The sequence below is a fragment of the Fonsecaea pedrosoi genome, assembly GCF_000835455.1.
Source record: "Fonsecaea pedrosoi CBS 271.37 unplaced genomic scaffold supercont1.5, whole genome shotgun sequence".
NCBI classification, from domain to species: domain Eukaryota; kingdom Fungi; phylum Ascomycota; class Eurotiomycetes; order Chaetothyriales; family Herpotrichiellaceae; genus Fonsecaea; species Fonsecaea pedrosoi.
In genome coordinates, this window is record NW_013550611.1 from 3,809,089 (window position 1) to 3,831,767 (window position 22,679).

Consider the following 22,679-nt stretch of genomic DNA (forward strand, 5'->3'; position numbering starts at 1 on the left):
GACCTCATCAACGTGGCGAGAGAGCGGGGGAGGGTCTGCTCGGCGGGGATATGGATTTTTCCTCTGAATAGTAGGGGGATTCCCCCGTACGAGGCGGACGGGGTGACAGGGTCGGGTATTTTTGACGGTGGTGAGAAGTGGTTGTAGAGGGAGAAGGAGCGGTTGGTATGTACCACTACCGAGTACTGTTTGTATGCAAGCGATTGGACGCGCACTAGATCAGACGGGACTCCACGAGAAGAGGGAATGATAGACAGATTGATCAGGCAGTCAAGCAGTAAAGCAATCAAGGCATGCAGGCGTTGACATGTGGTATATACCTTGTTGAACAGCGGCGTCGGTACTCGGTACCTCGTACATTACATACTCAATACTCATCCACAAGGCTGAGCGAGGCTGGACAAGGCTGCGTTACGACATACGAGAAAGAATATCCCCTTCTCTGGGTTAAAAGTCTACGATGACCTTGGTTTCAATTCCATTGACTATTGGTATTCGGGCAAGGCGGGAATAAAGGGGAGTGGGCTGTATTTTCGACAGCCCTACACCAGAAAAAGCGGAGGATATCATGAAGATGTGGAAGGAAAAGAGGAATTAAAAAAAAATAACAATAATATCATGCTGCCGCCATGCCGACCACTGCGCCATTCGTAGCCTGATCCCCCGCGTCGTCTGCGTCCTTCAGCGACATACGACTGATCTCCTTGGAATCCACCGTCTCGGTCGTCTCCAGTGTGGCTCGTTGAGGCTGCTCGACCATGAACCCGCTGAAGAACTTGTCCATGCTGTCGTAGTCGTCCATGGCGCCGACCCAGCTGACGTACTGGTCGGGTCGTAGGATGACAGCACAGCCGCGGGCGCGGTCGACTCCGTAGTGGGTGTAGGCATCGCCGTAGCCCTCGTGGTAGCTGACGTCGTCGACGTGGATCTTCCAGTAGTCCCAGCCGTCGCGGTCATCCCAGGGGCGGAACGCCGCTGGGAAGTCAAAGATGGTCACATCCTTCCTTTTGGACGAGTGTACCGAGAGTACCTCAATCACCGAGTCGTACCGGCTTCCAGGGGGTGTGAAGCGCTTCAGGAACGACGTCGCGGAACCCAGCTTCTCGCCCAGCGCATCGAGTCGCGCCTTTTGGTCCGGATTCCCGACGATGTCCCCTGCAAACACCACCAGGCGCCACGTGCCATTGCTTTTCAGCAGTTCCTGAAAGTGCCATGGCCGCGCGTCCGCCTGGTTGAGCACCTTGAACGACGGCATGCGCATGCCCACCTGGACGCCGGCTGCCAGGTCCTGGGTACTGATGACACGCAACGTCTGCTCGCCTAGCACCTCTGTGCCATCGCCTTGCTCGGTGCTGTCGCCGGACTTGGCCACGATAACGCTCGCGCCGTAGTCAACGGCCACGCCACTAGCGAAGAGGTTTCCCTTTTCAAAAGCATTCTTGAACTCCTCCATCGAGATGCCTTCTTCGTCCAGCACGTCCTTGGCTGGACGGCCCGAGAAGAGTCGGGAGAAGCGATGGTCGAAGTCGATCAGGTCCTTCGCTATCCTCCGCCGCTCCGACTGGTATGTCTTGAGGATGGTTCGGTTGCTGGTGCCCTTGACAACACTGGCGACTTTCCATCCGAGATTGAACGCTAAGGCAAGTTGATCAGTCGAGACATTTCACCAAAAGGACTAGAGTCATGCTTACCATCTTGCATACTGACGTTCATGCCTTGGCCGGCCTGTGAATGCAGTTAGCTTCAGAGCCACAATACTGGTGGTGGTTTTGGCGTAGGAGTACCTTTGGACTGTGAGTGTGGACGGCGTCGCCCGCCAAAAAGACCCTCTCCTTCAAGCTGAAGCTGTCACCAACACGTTGTCCAATTTGATATGCCGTCCACCAGTCGCAGTATCGGTAGTCAATCTTGTAAGGTCTCATTATCCTCTGTGCACTGGCGAGAATCGTGTCCGGGCTGATTTTGCTCCGATCCGCCCTCTTGCCACCTCCTGCATTCTCCATAGTCGTCAGTTGGATGTAGAGTCTGACCAGCTTGTTCTCTCGTGGGATCACCATCACACTCCCACTGCTCTCACTGTGAATGGCACACCGCATCCGGATGTCGGGGAAGTCGGTGATGGGGATAATGTCGAGCACTCCCCAGATATAGTCGGTGGACTCGCCCTGCAGTTTGAAGCCGAGCTGGTTTCGGACCCAGCTGTGTGCGCCGTCCGCACCGAGCATGTATTTAGCTTTGATCGTCTCCTCTCGGCCCTCCTTCTCCCGTAGCGCCTTTGATCTCTCTAGCAGCTCTTGGGTGTCGTCCGGCGACAAGTTGCTGCGAAACAGCCCATCTTGTAGGCTGGAACCGTTCACACTGGTCGCGGCCTGTTTGGGGGTTGCTTCTAGCTCGCTGAGATGTCGAAGCTTGACGGTGATCGGGTATGCATCGTTGTCTTCGGCGAGACTCTCGTCAAACTCAAATGACACCGGCATGACGCCATGCTCGACCTGAATACCCTGCTCCCAACCCGGCACATTTTGAAGTGTTCTCTTGCTATGTTCGGAAATGGAGTCAAGGAAGAATCGTTCAATGCGGCCCTGGTGGAGGACGACTTGCTGGAAGCGTGAGATGTTTGGGATAGTATCTGGAATACGATCGGAGCGGTGGATGACCCCGGTCTTTGGGTCGGGGTTCCAGAGGCAGATTTCGAGCATGTGGTTTGACTCTATCCAAGCGCGATGTGCGAAATCGAAGCTGTCAAAGATCTCGAGCGTCCGGCATTGAAGTCCATCTGCTTGACCGTTGAAAATCTACCTTTTTGGTTGGTATTCTTGATCAAGCAGAAGTAAAATGGTTTGAACCAGCATGTTATTCACCCACCTTGGTCCCTCTTTTGTCCACTATCCTCGTCCGGATTCCACACCGACTCATCCAGTTGGCCATCATCAGGCCTGCTGGGCCTGCCCCGATGATGAGGACATCAACCTCAGACTGGGGACCTGACGCTGTCGATCCTTGTGCCATAGCGGTAGAGTTTCGGCGTGAATTCAAAGAGCACACAATAAACAATCAGCTATAACCTTCAAAGGTCTGCTCGTCGAAAGAGTATGGCCTGTAGGATGGATCTGAGACATGATATGGGTCAGGAAGGTCTTAAGCATATATATGTTCCACGACGATAGTGTAACCAGTCTTGACAATCCATGTAAGAACCCTCGTGGATCTCGATGTCCAATGAGAACGACTTGTGGGGTAACGAACTCTCGGTTGCGGCACCGGATCAGGGGGGAAATGCTAGGCAGCAAATCCGGGGTTTCAGGCCGCAGGATGAGATGGCATTTGTTTGTGGGTGGCCCTTCCCTTTGGCTACAGAAGTTGGTCATGTTTGGGGTGATGACTAGATCGTGTGATCGGATACTGTACAATCTGAAGGAGGAATTCACTGCCTGCGCTTCAAGGCGGGATGTTTGTTCGCACCCGCGGGTGTCATACACAACACTGCCAACACTAGTATGTAAGGTCATCGGGAATTGTAATGGGGTATCGTGGGTTGTTGTTGTTGTTGCTGATCCGCGCTATGTGTGAAGCTGGAAAGAAACATCATCATGAAGCTGAATTGGTCCTGGTGGTTCTCGTGTCCAAGATGACGTGGGCGGTCGGGCGGTCTAACTTTTCTCCGAGCCTTTGCTTGTACCGAGTACAAGTTGTTCACCGTCGGTAGAGTAGCCAACAGTGCCACCTCAGCTGCATTGAAGGCTCTCTGCATTGCATTGCCAGACCATGCCGCTCACTTCTCTCTACACCGCATGCCGGTGGACAAGGATCCCGGCACTAGGCTGTAATTGTGCTTCGCTAGCGACCTGGAGAACAGCAGGCAATCATTGGTGGACGACCCAACACAACTTAAGAGTACGCACCGTGAGGCTGAGCGTCAATGATGCCTGCGCTGAACTTCACTTCGAATCGTGCTGTCAATGCCGCTGTCATTGAGCGCGATATTTATTCAGATCCTCGTGCTGCCCGAGCCGGCCTCCACCCCGTCTGACTGCCTCCAGATGTCGATATGAACCCTGATGTGCGACCCCCTCGGCCCCGTAGCCGCGATGACTTCGAGATCGCCATCATCTGTGCCTTGGTTCTGGAGCGGAATGCTGTGGAGGCGCTTCTAGAAGAAGAATATGAGACCCATGGCTTTTCGTACGGCAAGGCTGCCGGAGATTTGAATGCCTACACCACCGGACGGCTGGGGAATCAACATGTGGTGCTGACCTATATGCCAAGTATGGGTATCGCCAGTTCAGCGGCAGTAGCCGCAAACCTTTGCAACAGCTTTAGAGGAATCAGGCTTGCCATCACAACTGGTATTTGTGGCGGCGCCCCAAAGGCTCCTGATGGTGCCGAGATCCTGTTAGGCGATGTCATCGTCAGCATGTCGGTGATTCAGATCGATTTTGGCAGGCAATACCCAAACACATTCGTCAGGAAGAAAGAGATCGACGATACTCTGGGCCGGGCAAATCCAGAAATTCGAGCATATATCGGGAAGACTTCAGGCCATCTAGTCCAAGAGAGGCTTCGGGAGAAGATTGCCATCTTCTCCGCCCACATCTCCGCCACAAAGGGGTTTTCGGGATTCGTCTATCCTGGACCAGAAAATGACAGACTCTACCCTGCTGACTATCGACACAAGCACCGAACGCAAAACTGCAGTACTTGTGGCCATTGTGTGGAACCAGACGACGGCGTGTGCGAGGCTGCCCTCCAGAGTTCGTGTACGGCTTTGGGTTGTGAGAGTGACCTTGTTGACGGCCGGACACGTCTTGAACGAGCGCTAGGCGTATCCCCGGATGGACGCCGAATGACATCTGCAGCTATTCAAGATGCCAGAAAACCAGCCATTCATACAGGGCGCATAGCGAGCAGCAACACCGTCATGAAGAGTGGTATGCACCGAGATCGTGTTGTGGCTGAGGAGAAGGTTCTTGGGTTTGAGATGGAGAGTGCAGGTAGTTGGGAATACGTCCCTACAATTGCCATCAAAGGTGTATGTGACTATGCTACAGCAGCCGCGTGCACCAAGGCGATGCTGGAAGAATGGAGAAGCGTGCAAAGCCCGCCTCGGGATCCAGACGAACAGACACACCGAGGTGAGTTCTGTTACAACTCTACAGAAGGTGCTGATCTCTCTAGGGTCCGTCTTAATCACACATCCCGTGCACTGGACCATCACTCGCTCTGCCAACACATTGTTCGTCGGACGAAATGATGTGATCGAAGAGTTGGATACCATCATCCGCGAGGCTATCAAGAATCCTGAGCCGAAGACTCAATGCAGAATTGTCATTTCCGCTATGGGTGGCCAGGGTAAGAGCGAGGTCTGCTTGCAACTGGCCCAGCGCGTCCGTACACTGTAAGTCCACTTGTCATTTGCAGCATCCCTACCGTCAACTAAGTGTCTCACTCCCTACGGCCAGATTCTGGGGAGTCTTTTGGGTCGAGGTCAGCACCAAGTCTTCGGCGGAGAACGGTTTCTTGGACATCGCGAAGCGTGTAAACCCTCCCGCACAGACATGGGAGCACGGGCGGCAAGGGCTGGCCAACGTTCAGCAACCATGGATCTTGGTGTTGGACAATGCTGACGACCCGGTCATCGACTACTCCGAGTATTTCCCACCTGGGCCGTCGGGCGTAGTGGTGCTAACGTCGCGCAATCACGAGTTCCAGCAATATGCGACTGCCCGGCACATTGATCTAGAAGGCCTTCCTGTCGCTGATGCCCGAGAACTCTTGTTAAAAGCGGCACGCTTGCAGGGAGATGAACGGCCGAATCTGACAGCTGATGCAAACAAAGTGGCCGAGCTGCTTCATTTGCACCCTTTCGCGCTTATTCAAGCCGGAACATATGTAGCACGTGGCCACTGCACCCTCGCCGAATACCCTGAAGTGTACGCACGTCAAAGGAAAAAACTACTCACCTTCCGTTCCATGCAGGCTCGGTCTCGGTACCGCGACGTCTACACAGCCTTCGAGGCCTCGATCGAAACCCTTCGTTCAATCTCGGAGGTTTCAGCCCACGACGCGCTCGAACTGCTGCCCATGCTGGCAGTATGTGGGGCGAATCGTATCCCCCTTGAGCTATTTCGAGTTGGCTGGAAGGGTGCACAACACTTCATCTCCAGAAATGCATGTGACCTAAGTAGCCCGAGCCGATCACTGACACAATGGCATGTCTCTCGTTTCCCGTTATTTGTGCAAGTTGGTGTGGAAGAATGGGATCCCTTTCGCCTCATGGAAGCCTTGCAGATGCTGAAAGCACTCGGCCTTGTCTCGGTCGAGGAGTCTAACGAAGGTGACAGGAGCGTTTCCATGCACCCCCTAGTTCATGCCTGGGCGCGAGATCGCCAGAGTGACCAGCAACGGCACGAATCCTGGCTGAAGATGAGTTGTCTCATCGCCGTAGCCTCCGTTGACAACGACTTCTGGAGCATGAGCGCGCAGCGGCTGCAAGCCCATCTCCAGGCTGTCATATTGTGGCCCATGCAGTCGATCTTTGGTGGGGACCCAGCCTCATTGATAGTAGACGTGTTGTCGCAGATTGGGATTATATGCCACATTTTGGGAGATGACAAACAACTCGCTTTGATACTAGAGAGGTTGTTCACACACTTGAATCTAGACCCTTCGAAGGTGAATGAGCAGTGGGTGAACATATATGAACTTAAGGCGGTGAACTTGATCTCCTCTGGTGGATTTGACGAGGCAATAGCACTCCTGACGCAGGTGGTGGAGATGAAGACGGGCACACTCGCGAAGGAGGATCCTGGCCGACTACACTCAATGTACTTGCTTGCATTGGCATATAAAGGTGACGGGCGAGTTATGGAAGCATTGACATTGCTGGAACAGGTGGTCGAGATAGAGAGCCACACCCGCCCGGAGACAGATCCTACCCGACTGCCTCCGATGAATGCGCTGGTGCTGGTGTACCAGGATGTCGGACGAGCTCAAGAAGCGTTGTCCTTGCTAGAAAAAGTGGTCGAGATTGACAGTCATCAAATAGTGGCGGGGCATCCAGCTCGACTGTATCCGATGCATGCGCCGGCGATGGTGTACCTGCTCGACCGACAACCCGATAAAGCCATCCCTTTGTTAGAACATGTGGTCGAGACAAGGAGGCACACACTCACCGACGAACATCCAGCTCGACTGGCCTCGATGCATGAGCAGGGAAGAGCGTACCGAGAGCGTGGACAACTCAACGAGGCAGTGGCGTTATTAGAAGAGGTCGTCAGCACTGAGAAGCGCACGCGCGCGCCGGAAGATCCAGTTCGGCTGAACTCGATGGCTGAGCTGGGGAAAGCATACATGGCCAACGGACAATTCAACGAGGCCTTGGTATTGTTGGACCAGGTGGTCGACGTGGTGATTTCAGGCGCCGAACACTCGCTGAGCAAAATCTAGAGCGACTCGGCTTCGAGCTTTTGCTGGTCCTTGTCCTCAGGAAACTCAACCGGCGAAGCGACGCTCTGCAGCTATTTCAAGCATGTTGTTCGGCTCGGAAGAACGGTGCTGGGCGAATGTGGCTTATTTGCAGAGATCGACGAGTTTCTCAAGCTCTACGCGTAAAAACCAGAAAACGACCTCGAGAGGCTTCGAAGCAGTGCAGGTCCGTTCTTGTGGTTGAATAGGCACTTCCGTGACATCTAGACTGGCACATAAGCTGATATCAACAAAGAGCAGGTATTCATGCGATTGTATTCGATGGGCCGAGTTCAGCCGGAACAAGACAGTGCAACTGTGGCACCGTCAGATTGGCGACCACGCAATCGAACGCTGTAAGGCTCATGTGTTCTTCCCCCCGGCCGGTGCCGAAGGATGTCGATGGGTATGAGCGAGGTACCTGGGTACGTCGTCCAGATGCGTCCATGTCGAGGCTGGGGTAGTTCTATCTATACAGAGATATGTAGCCAATGGAAATCCTCGTGAATAAACAGAGCTGCAGTTTCTGGGGACCCCGTGACCCCGCACCAGAAGATGGCGTGGGTCTTGGCGCCAAATCCTGGCTCTTTTGCTGTATTCGTCCGCTCCTCCGCTCCTCCGCCATCCTTCCTACCACCGAGCCACCTATTCTAGTCTTCGTTTGGGCATTCGCAAAGGACCTATAGAACACGACTTTGACGTCGTGCAGGTGATGATTTACATAGGCATCTCGGAATGTATCTGACTGGCAATTCTCAAGCAACCCTCTCAGCTACCAGAAGCCACACCCGACACCCCACGCACCTGATCACAAAAGCTACCGGAGAAACATGCCTGGCCAATGGGTTCTAGATGACTCTCAGAGTCTGTACTATCTCGAGCACGACGATGTACCGGAGAAGGTCCCTACCGACCAACTCCCGCGGCGCGATTCGCGACCGGGAAATACGCCCTTTCGTCCTCCGAGTCAACAACACCACATACCTATGCGACACCAACATGTAGCACCTGGATGGGATTCAACTATAACGGACGCGGCCAAGACACGCTCTTCGTTCAAGCGTCCGCGATTGTCTTCCGAGAGCGACGTCCTACAACATCCCTTTGCATTTAGGGCAGGCCAGGATTCTCCGTTAGCGGATTGGGATCTGGATAACCTGACAACAAGCAATGATGTCTTCTCGACGCCAGCGTCTACAACGACAGTCACTACGACTAGTGCAACTCTACCTGGTGTTTTCGGGCCCACACCGCCGCCTGCCCTGGAAATATCAAGACGTGACCGCTCCCGCCATCGCCAGAGGACAAGCACCGCTAACAGACTTCAACATCGGCACCGCACCGAACGCACCCCCACTGCGAATCATCGCGACGAGTGCGATAGATCCCAGAAGGAAGCGCAACAGGCCATCATGCGGGCCCTTGCGCGCCTGGATCGAGCCACGCTGTTTGACCACACTTTCACGCATCCACTGTCCAGCCTGAGCCTGGCCATGGGCTTCAACACCAGCCTGCCCAAGTCGCAGTTCGACACGTACATTATGGCGCTAAGACAGTTGCTTCGTGGTTCCTCCGACCGGTGTTTCCTCAGGTGAGATAGTATGCCCAGGACACAATGAGTCAAAAGCACCACGCGGTCTTTCTCGGCAAGGCATGCTAACGGAATCGGCAGCAATGAACTGCAGCGCGCAATCACTGCTGAAGGCGTGCTGTGGGTGGTTCGCGAGGCGTGGCCCGCCGCAGAGGGGTACTGGAATTTGACGGTATGTGTTTCCCAGGAAAACAACAACAGTGCTAGATGGGATATGTTCGTTTGCTGACAATCGTAATTCAAACAAAATACAGGCCACCTTCCGAGGCTTCCTCCACGCCGAGCTCTGGCGCAATTTCCCCTGCCAGCGTTCATACAACCAACTCCCCCCCGCATACCGTCCGACACGGGCTCAGCTGTCGGTTCCTCACTCGCCCATGATTGACTGGATGCCGTGGCCCGATGTGCGGGACATGGCGATCATGTACCAGGACCAGATCGACGTGGACGCGCTGTTCCGGATGGCCATCCACAATGTGGTCGCGCACCGGAAACGGCGTGGTCGGCGGAAAAAGTCGTCCTTGCGCACCACTCCTTATCCTTCGTCGCTCTCTCGAAAAATCGACGACCACGATGACGACTCCTCCAAAACCCCTCTCCTTCATCCTTCGTCTTCTCCTCTTGATCCACCTCCTCCACATCTTTCTCCTCCTTCCAACCAACTCCGACCCGAACACCAAACGCAAGGGGCGACCACCACCACCAACGACGACGACGACGACCATGACGACGATGTGCACGACAAAACCTCGTTCCGAGTATGGGACCTGGTATGTCTGGAAAAAGCGCACGGGACGAACCCGCTTGCCGAGCCGGGCCTGGAGAAGAAACCGGTGCCGCGGTCACCGGGCTTGCGCGCCCTCCTGCGCGCCTACGACCTCGAGTACGACGAGTTCGACACGCAGAAGCTCGACGACGGCTTCTTCGAGGCGTACCCGTGCCTGTATGCCGACACGGCCGCCTCGGCCTGGAAGGTCCAGCGGTTCCCCAACATGCCCGTCGAGGACGTGGGGGGACCTGTCCCACTCAGTCGGGACGCGGTGTTTCGCCTCAAAGCGCGCATTGAGTCTATGATTGGCGCGGAGATTCTTATATGATTTTGACGTGATATCTAGGTACCCAGATACTGGGGATCTACTTGGCTGGCTGGTTTAGCTGGCTTGCTACCGACCTAGCCAGCTGCTTTGGTTGATGATGTATGATGAAGACGGGTACTTGGGTACCAGGACATACGATATGGTCATTTGTATACGGCCTATTGATATGGAACGACAGATGTCCTCCCTTGGTAGGCCTTTATCTATTGCGAACGGCCTCCCTGGTCTTGATAAATCCCCTGGTTGGGACATGCAAGATCAGGCAGAGTATAAATGGTGTATAAACGGTGTATTATACTATATTATATCATGGTAGTTCTCTTATGAGAAAAATGAAACGAACCTAGAATAATCTCTGTCTTCGATCTCCCTTTTTTTTGGCGAGTTGGGTTTAATGTATTGTACAGACGTAGATGATAGTACATGATAGTCATATACATGATCCTCGAACCACTTTGTGGAAAATAATAATATAGCAACCAGGGTCCCCCCTATCCTATATCCGAAAATTTTGAAGTTAGCAAATCACCCTCAGCCAAAAATACATCAATCCCCCGCACAAAACTCCCGCAGCCACGTCCTGGCGGGGACGTCGACGGTGCCGTGGAAAAGCTCCGAGGGCAGCTCAAAGGGTTCTTCTTGCTGCTGTGACTCTGTCGTCCCTGGAGACGGGCGCTTGTACGGGTGCTGGTGCCGGGAAAGGATCGGCGAGGACGCGCTGGTGTGCACGGTGAAAGGGCTGGATTCGTCGTCGGCGCCGCCGAAAAATCGCGTGACTTCCGAGGGGTCGAGGTGGTCGAGCTCAAAGATGCGGCCTTGCTCTCGGGGAGGAAGGTCTGGTGTTGTCCCAAGCACGGGGGGTTCGTTGCCATAGAGTTCGGGGGGCACGTCGATGTCTTCGGAACTCGAGGCGGCGAATGCAGCGAGATTCGTCTGCCTCTGCGCTGGAAAGGCGAGCAGGGTTGAGGGGCTGAGGAGGTCATCGTGGGCGGTGTCGCTTTGCTGGGTTGCGGGTATTGATGTCGTATCGGCGCTGGTCTGGGTCTGGCTGGTATCGTCGAGAGAGATGGGCTCGTGTCTCGACCCGGATCGTTCCTCATGTGTCGGTCTCTTCGAAGAGGGAGTGCGTGGTACCGGCGGCTTCGCATGAGACGAGATATGGCGCAGGAGAGTATCCCTTTTATTTTTTGGCAGAGAAGACACAAGAGTCAGCTCTTTTCTGCCAAGTTCCACACCATCCCATGTCACGGAGCGCACCGACTCCCGGGTTCTGCTACACGGTCCAAAAGAAAACAAGGACCGTAACGACTCTTTCTTACTTACTGTCTCGTAAACGACCTCAAACACAACGGACATGTGAACGGTCGATCGGGATAGTGGCTCCTCTTGTGCCGAGTCAAGTGCTCGTTCCTCTTAAAGGGCTTTGAGCAAATTTGACAGCGGTAGACTGCCATCTCAATCTAATCTCCTCTATCTGATCTGGCCTAGTCTGATTTTTATCTGAGAGACTTGTTGTCTTTTATCCCTATAGATAGACAGATGTGGTTTCGTATAATGGATAATGGATAGTGGACGAGGACTACTGGGGCAGCGGGGTGGCAGTAGCAGTCGCGGGTACTCATTGCACTGTATGTATCGACAGGGATGTTTTCATTTGAATTGAATGCCTTGCTAGTGGTGGTAGTGGTGAAGGCAGTGCGGGGGAGATCAAATGCGGGATGCTGGACTTGCCTGGCTGCGGATTGGCTCTTGGGCGAAGCGAGGCGGGAATCGTCGGATGCGTTCAGATAAGGAGCGTTTCCGAGTCCCAAGCTCTAGTTTTCCGAACTAATCCTCTCCATCTAGTGCCTAGGAGGTACTCCGCAAACGGCGTGCTGAATCCGAAGATCGGCGACCGAGGCTCGTACAGAGACTTGCTAACCACCTTTGCTTCGTACGTCTTTCACAGCTTCCACCTCGTCCCTCCTGGTCGCAAATTGCTGACCGCGGCCTCCAGCCTGACCCAGAACACGGCAATGGTGGCAGTCGCTAACAATACCCCCACCAATATGGTGGTGTTCTGATACGGCGCGGGTCCCTTCTCGTGAGTTGCGCCCCGAATAAGTGCGCCGGCGACAGGGGTGCCGATCATGGTGGCTAGTCCTCGCACCATGTAGAGAAAGCCATTCACCGAGGCGAAATGTTGGACTCCAAAAAGCTCGACGAGAGAGGTGGGGAAGAGTGAGACGTATGCAGACGCGAAAACGCCGTAGAGCACCGTGAAGGCGATGAACAAGTTGCGGCTGTCGGATTGGCTCGAGGAGAGGGACGAGGGAATCCACAGACCCAGAGCAGCAATCGCCGAAATGGCCGTGGTCAGAAACAATGCGTTGAGCCGGCCGATCCTGTCTGCGGCGTGTCCGATGATGATCTTTCCCACAGCGTTGGCAGCGTTGGATAAGGCGATGAAGTTCGAGGCCGTGGCGGACGAGTAGCCCAGTGTTCTCGCGTACGAGGCAAAGAAAAACACCGGCGTGTAGTATGCCGCAGATTGTAGTGCAGCACCCAATCCTTGCGCGAGAAACGTGCGTGACCGAGCAATGCGATAGTCCACCAAAGGGATCCTGAACAGTCCGACGATACCTGACGAACGTCGAGCTTCTGCTCTGAACCGTTGCGCTGCCGCAGCGTCCCACCGCATGACAGGAGCGGCGGCACTGACGAGGACAAAGGCAACGGCCGCCGATATTCGTAGAGAGTTGCGGAAGCCCGTTTTGACAATCAAGCCGTGCAGGACGGGAGCCCAGACGACGCCTCCAATGCCAGTCCCCGAGAGGATGATCCCCATGGCGAGGCCGCGACGGGCGGTGAACCAAGTCGGAGCCACCGTCACGGCGGGCATATACGTCAGACAGGTTCCTATGCCGCAGAGAAAGCCCTGTGTGAGCTGAACCTCCCACATGTGTCGACTGAACGAGGCCAAAAGCAATGCGAGAGAAAACACCACCCCTCCGGCGCCGATGACGAACTGCGGAGGGAATTGCTTGGTCCAGGCTGTCGCGTAGGGGGCACCAATTGTCATGAGGGAGATGGCCAGTGTGCCGATCAGGTCAATCATGGCAGGGGACGAGCCGTAGAATGGAGATGAGGGGTCGTGAGAGAGCCCTTGGTAGACATCTTGGTAGACGCCAAAGGAGAAGCCGATGCCGCACACGGTGAAAATGAGTGTCGTAGAGGCAACGACTATCAGAACATGTTGTCTGGGTTAAGACGATCAGCTCTGACTCTCCCATGAATTGGAGTCTGAACAATGGACGACCTACAGCTTTGAAGGCTGAACTGGTTGCGGCTCCGGTTGTAGAGAAGGAGGATTCTGGAGTTCTATTCCAACCTCGAGATTCGGGCTGGTCATTGTGCCGTTCTCAAATATGGCTCTGTGAGAATCTTGTTGGAAGAACTGGTGAAGAGGGGAGGATGGACTTGAAATATGTTTGGCTCCATGCTGGGGTAGGGCGCCCACTTATACGTTTGTCTCCAACTACTCGTCAAGCCAAAATAGGGGGTCCACCTACATGTCTTTCATAGGGCGTACCCAGGCGAATCTAAAGCCTTGACAGCCTCATACTGCTTGTCAACTTTGGATAAGGAGCAAACACCACACTGATGTGCGTCATATGGCCAAGGTATGACAAGGCTGGACTGACGAGGCTGCGGTGCCAAGGAGGCTTTTCCCTTTCCGCAGGGACGTAATGAGCGACTCTCCTGCGCCTCCGTCAACATCAACCACAACCCACTCGTCAGGTTCGACCGCGCTCTTGTTTCCGACGGCGAGTCTGAAGCACCTCGCTCGCCCCAGAGAGTTCTTACAATGACCTGCCATAAACCCTCACCGGAGCGCAGAATTCTCCGACGCCCATGTCCAACATGTGACAAGTCGGACATCCCTTGGCCCGCCCGCCATGCCCGCCAATGCACCCAACCTCACGCCACCAACACACCACTTTTTTCTAATGCATACTTGTAATGCAAGCAACTGCCTTTTGCGAGATTCTATAAAACCAACCTGGGCCGACCTCTTTTAGACGTGACGATGGTATCGAAACCTTGTCGAAAGGATACACCTGCCAACACTACAACATGACTGCTCGCATTGCCATCGTTGGAGCCGGAGAGGTCGGCGCCGCTACGGCGTTTGCCCTCCTCCGAGGCTCTCTCTACAGCGAGCTGCTGCTGGTCGACGTGAAGCCGGAAAAGCGAGACGGTCAGGTACGTGACCTGTCGGACGCGTGCTACGCCGAGGACAGCACCACACGAGTTCGAGCGGGAACTCTCAAGGAGGCGGGCGAATGTGACATTGTGGTCGTCACTGCCGGGTCTAAGAGGTCGAGAGGTATGTTGCCTCTGTTTCGGTTCTGGCTGCTGTGGAGCGGAACAAGATTGACTGACGCACTTTGTGCGCAAACCAGGCGAGACGTCGCTTCAGCGGATAGAGCGAAACACGGCCATTCTCGAGAGGATCATCGACTCATTAAGACCGATCCGCTCCGACCTCATCCTCCTCGTCGTGTCGCACCCCGTGGACGTGCTCACGACGCTGGCCCTGAAACTGTCGGGCCTCCCACCATCGCAAGTCATAGGCTCAGGAACCTTTGTAGACACGGTTCGACTTCGGCGGATGCTGGCCGATAAGTTCGAGGTCCGTCCCTCTTCCCTTCGTTTCGTCATTCAAGCCTATAAAATCCCCTCTCACGACAAGTCCTAACCCACTCTGATTGAACATACAGATCGCACCCGGTCCGATCAACGCCTACGTTCTCGGCGAGCACGGCGACTCGCAATTTGTGGCGTGGTCGCACGCCTCGATCGACGGGGTGCCCATCGCCGAAGCACTCCCCCCTCAGGCCTTTGACAGGGAGGAACTCGCCGACGAATGCAAGCGCGAGGGCCAACGCATCGTTGACACAAAGGGTGTCATCGCCTTCGGCATCGCCTCGGTCGTCTCCAGCCTGTGCTCGTCCATCATCTTTGACCGCCGCGACGTCCGCGCCGTCAGCCACTTCCAGCCCGACCTGGGCTGCTGCGTGAGCTTGCCCGTCGTCCTGGGGAGGCACGGCGTCGTCAAGCCGCTCCCGCTGGTCCTGTCCGCAGAGGAGAAGGCCAAGTTGGCCGAGTCGGGCAAGATCGTGCGGGAGGCGACCCAGAAGTTATTGGCTCCGTAATCTCAAAGAGAGAAGGGATTTCTCACGGGAAATGAAACGGCGTTGAGAAAGTATTTTGTTGGACCGGTTCGGGTGGTTCAGGTCTGAGAGGGTTGAGTTTATGTTTGTGGGATTGTGGGAGTAGGAGTGGGAGTGATTCTGGCCATTTGGGCGTGCTTAAAGGATTGTATTCGCGGAGGGAGAGCGACAAAGAGGATCATGACTTGCCTACTTACGTGTACAAGTATGTCTACTTCTACGTCTGCTTGTTGGGTTTACAAAAGGGGTAAATGGGCACGCGGTGATGGGTGACCAAAAGGGATTGGTTGAATAGGTTGGAAGTTCAAGCGATAAAGTACAAATCTAACACTGACTCTGACTCTGACAAACCGGCCTTCTCTCTCTCTCTCTCCCCCTCCCTCCCTCCCTTCTTACTTACACACTATGGCTTTTACTTCAGCGACGAAATCAAGATAAAACATTTCCTTTATTTTGTCGTCCAATCTCAGATATCAAATTCAGTTTCTCTTCCACCCGCTCCTTCAACCTCATTTCGGATCCGTCATTGAATCTGATCGAACTCTTTCTTTTTTACTTTTCAGAAGCCCTTCCTCTTCCTTTTGCTACCACGACAAAGTCCTAAGGAGGGCAAACATTCAAGTACATGGTATGATTACACACAAGTAGGTCATAAAAACCCAAGTCCCAAGACAAAGGCGCATCAAAAGAGATCAAAACTACCCAGATTTACAATCCCTATTCCCCCCCTCCGTGAAATCACGCACTCACACCATTCGTTTTTGCCTCTCCCGCTGCCGCCGCGGCCTTTTCACTCGCAATGACGTGCTTCTTGACCTCGAGGAAACTGTCCGGGCTGACGGAGACGGAACTGATGCCACACCTCACGAGAAAAGCGGCGAACTCGGGGTGGTTGCTGGGGGCCTGGCCGCAGAGGCCGATCTTGCGGCCCGCGCGGCGGGCGACGGCGATGACGCGCTCAATCATCCACTTGACGGCGGCGTCCTGCTCGTCAAACAGGTCGGCCAGCTCGGCCGAGTCGCGGTCCACGCCCAGCGTGAGCTGCGTCAGGTCGTTGGACCCGATCGAGAAGCCATCAAACTGGCGCGTAAACTCCTCGGCCAGGATCACATTCGACGGGATCTCGCACATGACGTACACTTGCAGGCCGTTCTCGCCGCGCCGCAGCCCGTTGGCCGCCATGACCTCCATCACCTTGGCCGCTTCGTTGACCGTCCGGCAGAAGGGGATCATGACAACCGCGTTCGTGAAGCCCATGTCCTCACGGAGTCGCTTGATCGCTCTGCATTCCAGTGCGAAGCCTTCACGGTACCGGGGTGAGTAGTACCGCGACGCTCCGCGGAACCCCAGCATCGGGTTCTCCTCCTTGGGCTCAAAGTCCTTGCCGCCGATCAGGTTGGCGTACTCATTGGTCTTGAAGTCGCTCATCCGGATGATGGCTGGCTTGGGATACACGGCCGCGCACAAGCAGGCGAGCCCACGCGAGAGCTTGTCGACAAAGTAGTCCGGCTTGTCCTTGTACCCGGCTGTCAACCTAGTAATTTCTGCCTGGGCCTTTTCATCCTTCAACTTGTCGAAATGGACCAGTGCCATTGGGTGGACTGAAATGCTGCTAACAACAAACTCCATCCGTGCCAGTCCGATCCCGTCGGCGGGCAGACGCCACCAGCGATAGGCCGAGGCGGGATTGGCAAGATTGAGCATGACACTGGTCCGTGTAGCTGGCAGGCCCGTCACGTCGACCTCCGTGGTGGTGATGTCGGAGATGCCCTCGTAGACAAACGCAGTATCCCCCTCGGCACAGGACACGGTAACATCTTGTCCCGTGTGCAGGATGTATGTGGCATTCCCCGTACCGACGACGGCAGGAACACCCAGTTCACGACTGACAATTGCTGCGTGCGACGTTCGTCCGCCGTGGTCGGTGATGATGGCTGCGGCTCGTTTCATGATGGGCACCCAGTCCGGATCAGTCGTTTCTGTCACCAAAATCGACCCGTCGACAAATTTGCCGATATCTTTGGCGCTCTCGATGAGACACAGACGGCCCGACACGGCAGCCTCGCCGACAGAGAGACCGGTAGATAAAACCCGGCCCTTTTTGCCAATCTTGTAGGTTTTGAACACCCCGGCTTCACGACGTGCTTGCACAGTCTCTGGCCGCGCCTGTACAATGAACATCTCCCCCGTGATGCCGTCTTTGGCCCACTCTATGTCCATGGGGCATTTATAGTGGTTCTCGATAATGCACGCCCAGCGTGCCAGGTTCAGGATTTCCGCGTCATTGAGCACGAAACTGTTCCTCTCTGCCTTTGAGGTGGGCACATTGCGAGTTGGCATATGCTCATTCCCATAGACCATCTTCATGGCCTTTTCGCCCCGTTTCTTCTCAATAATCGGGACCAGGTCGGGATTGGTGAGGAGTGGTTTGAAGACTTGGTACTCGTCGGGATTGACGGTGCCCTGGACAACATTCTCGCCCAGACCCCAGGCTGCGTTGATAAGCACAACCTTGTTAAAGCCGCTTTCGGTGTCGAGAGTGAACATGACGCCAGAGCCAGCAGCATCCGAGCGGACCATGCGCTGCACGCCGATAGAGAGAGCGACTTTTAGGTGATCGAAATGGGCAGTCTGACGGTAACTGATAGCCCGGTCTGTGAAGAGCGAAGCGTAGCAACGTCGACAGGCGTTGAGCAGCGCAGTTTGACCCGAGATATTCAGAAACGTCTCTTGCTGACCCGCAAAACTGGCGTCGGGCAAGTCTTCGGCCGTGGCACTGGAACGCACAGCAACGGACAGATCCTTGATGCCTGCCTGCGTCGAAAGCTCCTGGTAGGCTTTTGTGATGGCGGTCGACACATCGGCCGGCCAGTCACCACGCAGAAACAGATTTCGCACGGCCTGACCAGTTTCAGCAAGAGTTGTTTTACCAGATTGCCACTCCCCAATCAGCTTGGTCATCTTCCCTCTGATATCGTTCGCGTCGACGTAACGCCAATATGCGTCGGCGGTCGTTGCAAAGCCAGGCGGGACCACAATGCCCTCTGCCTTGAGGCCACCGATCATCTCGCCCAACGAGGCATTCTTGCCCCCGACAGACGCGACATCTCCTCGGACCACATTCTCAAAGTTGCGTACCAAGACCGGCATGATCTATTTTCTGTATGCTCCTTTTTTCAGATGAGGAAGACTGTTTGGTTGAATGTATTTTTGACGTATATCTAAGGTAAAAGATATTTAGAGATGCATGCTCTACAAGTATTATCGATGGAACTCACTCACCGGGAGCGTGTAGCACTGACACACCATTAAATGAGACTTGTCCAGAGGTCAAGTAAGGTCATGAGATGTGTTTCGGCGCCGGGGACATGTACCCAACCTGTTACCGTGTACCGGAGTACAATTACAAGTGCTTGTACAAGCACTGCCATGCCCGGAGGGTCGAATGCTGGCCCCAGAGTCTTGTGTGTTTGTGCACCTTTGTCCGCGCGTGCACGTACTCCTCTCGAGACTATTCGAACCAATCTTGACAAAGCCGCTGCCAGCCATCTTGCGGAGGGGACGGTGCCTGGGGTCCCGAAACAGGTGACAATGGATCAAGTCCATCATGAGAGGTCAGAATGATCTTGGTATGACATTCCCGAGCATATCCGTGCAAGTAAATTGGCAGCGAGGTCTTGCTGCAAGAATCACCTGATTGACGAAGCCTTTTTTTTTTTTTTTGGCCAGGGCCGGATTCGTTCTTATAACGTAATTAGTTTAACGGGAGAAGATGCTGTGGATTTGTAGTCGATAGGGAAATGGCTAGAGGACGGAGATGGCGCGTGGTGTCTGCGGTGCGAAGTGAGAAATGACAGGTGAGAAGTTACAGAGTATTGAGTAGAAGTAGATGGATTCGAGGTCATACCAAGGCCCACCCAGAACACGCACACTGTATTACCTCGTACAACATAAACACATATTTGTGACCTAAATAGTTCAGTTCCCGGGTCTCCTTCTGTATACTTTGTACTTGTTCATGCACTTAACTTGTAAATTGGTGTGGTCTTGATCCTTTCTCTTGGTCCGTTTTGGAGTCTGTTTCTGCACTTCGAGAGACCACCTCATTCTCCTTACTTGCACAACCTCATATCTCCCCCCAACGCCTAACCTCTTCATTCCCTCCTCTCACGCTATACACGCACAGCGGTTCGAGAATACCTTCAAGAGCAAGACTTGAGCACGGTAGCTTCCCCCACAGATGGGCGGCTGCGCCCCAGCAAACACTTCATTCAGCGTAAGAGCAGCCGAAAATGATGTGCCCTGGGCTGGACTCTTGTAAGCGGAGGAGGACATCAACAAGTATAAGCAAGCACATATTGCGAAACTCAGAGTCGGTATCTAGGAGGTGTGGTGTCATAATCATCCATACAGTCTGATCTTGTTGCCTCGACTATCACAGTGATGAGTGTAAAGAGTAAAAGTCATCGATTCATAGCCAGCCCATCCAACGCCCGTGTGAGGCTTTCGTGAAAGCCATATTTGAACCTTTCCTTTTTTCATCAATATCTGAACAGAACCTGACATCTTCCGCCACTTCTGGTATGGTCACATCATCAATAACCCACTAAATTTAGGCCGCTTCTTCCACGTGCCGCAGCACGGGGTAAAGCTGTTCTTCCTCGGATTGTTCTTTGTGTTCCTCTGTGCCAGTCATGTCGGCGTCGTGATGCTCGGTCAAGTCCTTGCGCGCAACATCCTTGTCCGCGCCTTGGCCGTCTTCATAGTCGCCGCTCTGGAGCTTCTTCTTGATGAACTCGCGCATCCATTCAATCAGACGCATGTTTTGCACCCACATCTCAGTCTGATCAGGACTGTCTTTGGACTCGCCACTCTTGGGTGTCTCGGACCCTTCAACACTCGCGAGGGCAGGATCAATAACACTATCCTGTGGCGAGACTTTTGTCTTGCTGTTGGAGGGATCTTTGTTGGCAGAAGAAGCTGGAGGAGTGACGGAGCCGTCGCTTCCAATATCCATTTCGTCCTTGACCATACCAGGCGCAGCACGTTGCAGTCGGCCACCATCCCAGCGACGACGGTCATCACTCTCGTAGAGACCACTGAGTGTCGCGGCATTGGCAGCCGCGTACGCCATATCACTCGCGCTAGCGGGCAGGGTCGGGTACATGGCACTGCTGGTTGGTGCGGCGTGGCCTGGTAGGGGGCTCTGGCCGGACGTGTAGCTCTGTGCTGACGACGGAGGAGTAAGACCTGGTGTGCTGGCATCCGTGGCGCTCGCAATGCTATCTTGGTGACCGTGCTGGAGCAACGAGGTGGCGCTAGCAGGAGCAGCAGCTGATGGGAGATGGGACGAGGTCGGAGGGCTGTTGCTCGAGCGGGCGTACGTCACATACCCGGAACCGGCTGGAGCGACACCTGCTGTGAGATGAGCATCGTTTTCGTAGATGGTGGCTTGCATCTGCTCGAGGATTTGGTCGATAGAAGTCAAGTCCTCCCTCGTCTTCGCGTTGCCCATTGGCGGCAAGCTGTAGGCCTGGATAGGATCCTCTTGTCCATAGCCACCACCAACGGACACCGGTTGATAAGCGGGAGTCGGGATCGCGGCGGGGATAATTTGTGGCAGCTGAAGACCTTGGAGCTCAAATAGACGGCGGCTGACATTGTGGAAATTGATCGGGTCGACCTCTCTGCGCTTAACCTGGCCAAAGAAGTGATCAAGAGCATCATAGCCGCGCTTGCGGGCTTCGTAGTCGTAGGTGGTTGCAGGGGCAGTGCTATAGTATGTCACTGGGCCATAGCCTGGGTGTTGTCCGGCCTGCGGTTTCGGTGTTAGAATCCTCGCCACAAAGCGCCCGAACTTCCAAGAGGCATGCTTACCTGGACTTGAGGGTGAGGCTGGTAATACTGATTGGGGTGATGCTGGCCAGTGTAGTCTTGCGGGCCCGGCATGGCAGGGGCATAGTAGTTTGGAGGCACTTGTCCCGTCAGACCGCGACCATAGTATGAGGCGCCGTAATGCCCACCTTGTCCCAGGCCATTTTGGTTTTGACGCTGCCCACCGCCGGGCTCCATGTTGGGAGAGCGCATGATGACACTGTCATCGGCATGGGTCTTGACATGTTTCTTGAGATCCTGGGGACGTTTGAAGGCCTTGCCGCAGAACTCGCACTTGTGAGGTTTCAAGGGCACATGGACGCGAATGTGGGAGGTGATGTGGTCGCGTTTGACCGTGGTGGTACGGCACTGACCCCAGGCGCAGGTCAAGTTGAGATTGTTGGTCGACTTGCGACCAACATGGCGTTCGCAGACGTGCTCCTAGAGTCACAGTTAGGGCGCGTCATCAGTTAGGAAGAGGAGAGAGGCTCACGTAGAGCAATTCAGCTGAAGGGCAGCGCTCGCCGCATCCTTGCCACTGGCACTGCAGGTTTTCACCGGCAGCGTTGACACTTGGCGCAGGCTGATTTGAGGCCAACGGTGGTTGCTGGAGTTGACCTTGTTGCTGAACCACCTCCTGAGGAGCAGTAGGATTGGGAGTGGGCGTGTTGGTCTCCCCCAGGTCAGCCATTGTTTCCTTGGCTCGAAAGCAGCGCCAAGAGCGATGTCGATACTTGGCGGCGGAATAGAACAGCTACCAACTTGGAACGCGAGGCTGCGAGTCCGTGTCCGCGATGCGAGTTGCGATCACGCGAACAGGAATCACGCCAAGATGGTGACGAGGGTGATGGAAAAGTGAAAGTTGAGGATGAAGAGAAAGGGTGAAGGAGAACCAAATTTTCGGGTAGGAGAAAAGATGGTTGGAAGGTTTTTTTTTTGCTGGCCTGAGTAGTTTCGCCGGGCGCGCGGGAGACTGAACTACTATTAAGTATATCTGTCCCTCTGACTCGGACACGGCGGTTAAGGTGACGACGATAAGGATGGTAAATTTGCACAAGTCGTCTGAGAAGCAAGAAGAAGAGAGAAAGGCTCGGAGAGGAGCAGGTTTAATTTACGGAAAGAGAAGAGGACTACGACTAGTATTTTGATTCCCGGGGGGGGGGGGGTTTGATTCTTTTGGGAGAGGGAGGGGGTGGGTGCAGCAATAATGAGTAGAGTTGACGGGGGAAGGAGCCATTCAGGAAACTCGGAAGGGGGGGATAACAGGATGAGGCAGGAAAGAGGGCAAGGAGCTGCACTTGGGGGGTGGTCCCTCTGGCTCGTCAGAAAGTGGACAGACAAGGGCGAGGAGTGATTTCACGGACGAGAGGGGGGGAATGGCGCGTGGGCGCGAGAGGAAGGGCGAGAGTTAGAGAGGCAGAGCGAGAAGGCGAAACG

General features: G+C 54.7%; 8 protein-coding genes across 8 annotated transcripts; 3 read left to right on the forward strand and 5 right to left on the reverse strand.

Moving 5' to 3' along the window:
- Window positions 1-616: 616 nt before the first annotated feature.
- On the reverse strand, window positions 617-3,009 carry Z517_08860 (uncharacterized protein; the record flags this gene model as incomplete). The annotated part of the gene is made up of 4 exons (XM_013427374.1): window positions 617-1,635; window positions 1,692-1,725; window positions 1,785-2,795; window positions 2,866-3,009. 4 exons carry the CDS (start codon window positions 3,007-3,009, stop codon window positions 617-619), a joined length of 2,208 nt encoding a protein of 735 aa, XP_013282828.1.
- A 1,039-nt stretch (window positions 3,010-4,048) lies between these two features.
- On the forward strand, window positions 4,049-7,446 carry Z517_08861 (uncharacterized protein; the record flags this gene model as incomplete). The annotated part of the gene is made up of 3 exons (XM_013427375.1): window positions 4,049-5,132; window positions 5,176-5,395; window positions 5,460-7,446. 3 exons carry the CDS (start codon window positions 4,049-4,051, stop codon window positions 7,444-7,446), a joined length of 3,291 nt encoding a protein of 1,096 aa, XP_013282829.1.
- Window positions 7,447-8,294: 848 nt separating this feature from the next.
- Window positions 8,295-10,152, forward strand: Z517_08862 (uncharacterized protein; the record flags this gene model as incomplete). The annotated part of the gene is made up of 3 exons (XM_013427376.1): window positions 8,295-9,055; window positions 9,137-9,227; window positions 9,310-10,152. 3 exons carry the CDS (start codon window positions 8,295-8,297, stop codon window positions 10,150-10,152), a joined length of 1,695 nt encoding a protein of 564 aa, XP_013282830.1.
- Window positions 10,153-10,698: 546 nt separating this feature from the next.
- On the reverse strand, window positions 10,699-11,508 carry Z517_08863 (uncharacterized protein; the record flags this gene model as incomplete). Its single annotated transcript, XM_013427377.1, has 1 exon — window positions 10,699-11,508. The coding sequence occupies one exon, from the start codon at window positions 11,506-11,508 to the stop codon at window positions 10,699-10,701; it is 810 nt and encodes a 269-aa protein (XP_013282831.1).
- Window positions 11,509-12,094: 586 nt separating this feature from the next.
- Z517_08864 (uncharacterized protein) lies at window positions 12,095-13,543 on the reverse strand (the record flags this gene model as incomplete). The annotated part of the gene is made up of 2 exons (XM_013427378.1): window positions 12,095-13,391; window positions 13,455-13,543. 2 exons carry the CDS (start codon window positions 13,541-13,543, stop codon window positions 12,095-12,097), a joined length of 1,386 nt encoding a protein of 461 aa, XP_013282832.1.
- A 725-nt stretch (window positions 13,544-14,268) lies between these two features.
- On the forward strand, window positions 14,269-15,350 carry Z517_08865 (uncharacterized protein; the record flags this gene model as incomplete). Its single annotated transcript, XM_013427379.1, has 3 exons — window positions 14,269-14,521; window positions 14,598-14,827; window positions 14,916-15,350. 3 exons carry the CDS (start codon window positions 14,269-14,271, stop codon window positions 15,348-15,350), a joined length of 918 nt encoding a protein of 305 aa, XP_013282833.1.
- Window positions 15,351-16,106: 756 nt separating this feature from the next.
- Z517_08866 (phosphoenolpyruvate synthase) lies at window positions 16,107-18,518 on the reverse strand (the record flags this gene model as incomplete). The annotated part of the gene is made up of 1 exon (XM_013427380.1): window positions 16,107-18,518. One exon carries the CDS (start codon window positions 18,516-18,518, stop codon window positions 16,107-16,109), a length of 2,412 nt encoding a protein of 803 aa, XP_013282834.1.
- Window positions 18,519-19,980: 1,462 nt separating this feature from the next.
- Z517_08867 (uncharacterized protein) lies at window positions 19,981-21,933 on the reverse strand (the record flags this gene model as incomplete). Its single annotated transcript, XM_013427381.1, has 3 exons — window positions 19,981-21,183; window positions 21,252-21,683; window positions 21,736-21,933. The coding sequence occupies 3 exons, from the start codon at window positions 21,931-21,933 to the stop codon at window positions 19,981-19,983; spliced, it is 1,833 nt and encodes a 610-aa protein (XP_013282835.1).
- Window positions 21,934-22,679: the final 746 nt, after the last annotated feature.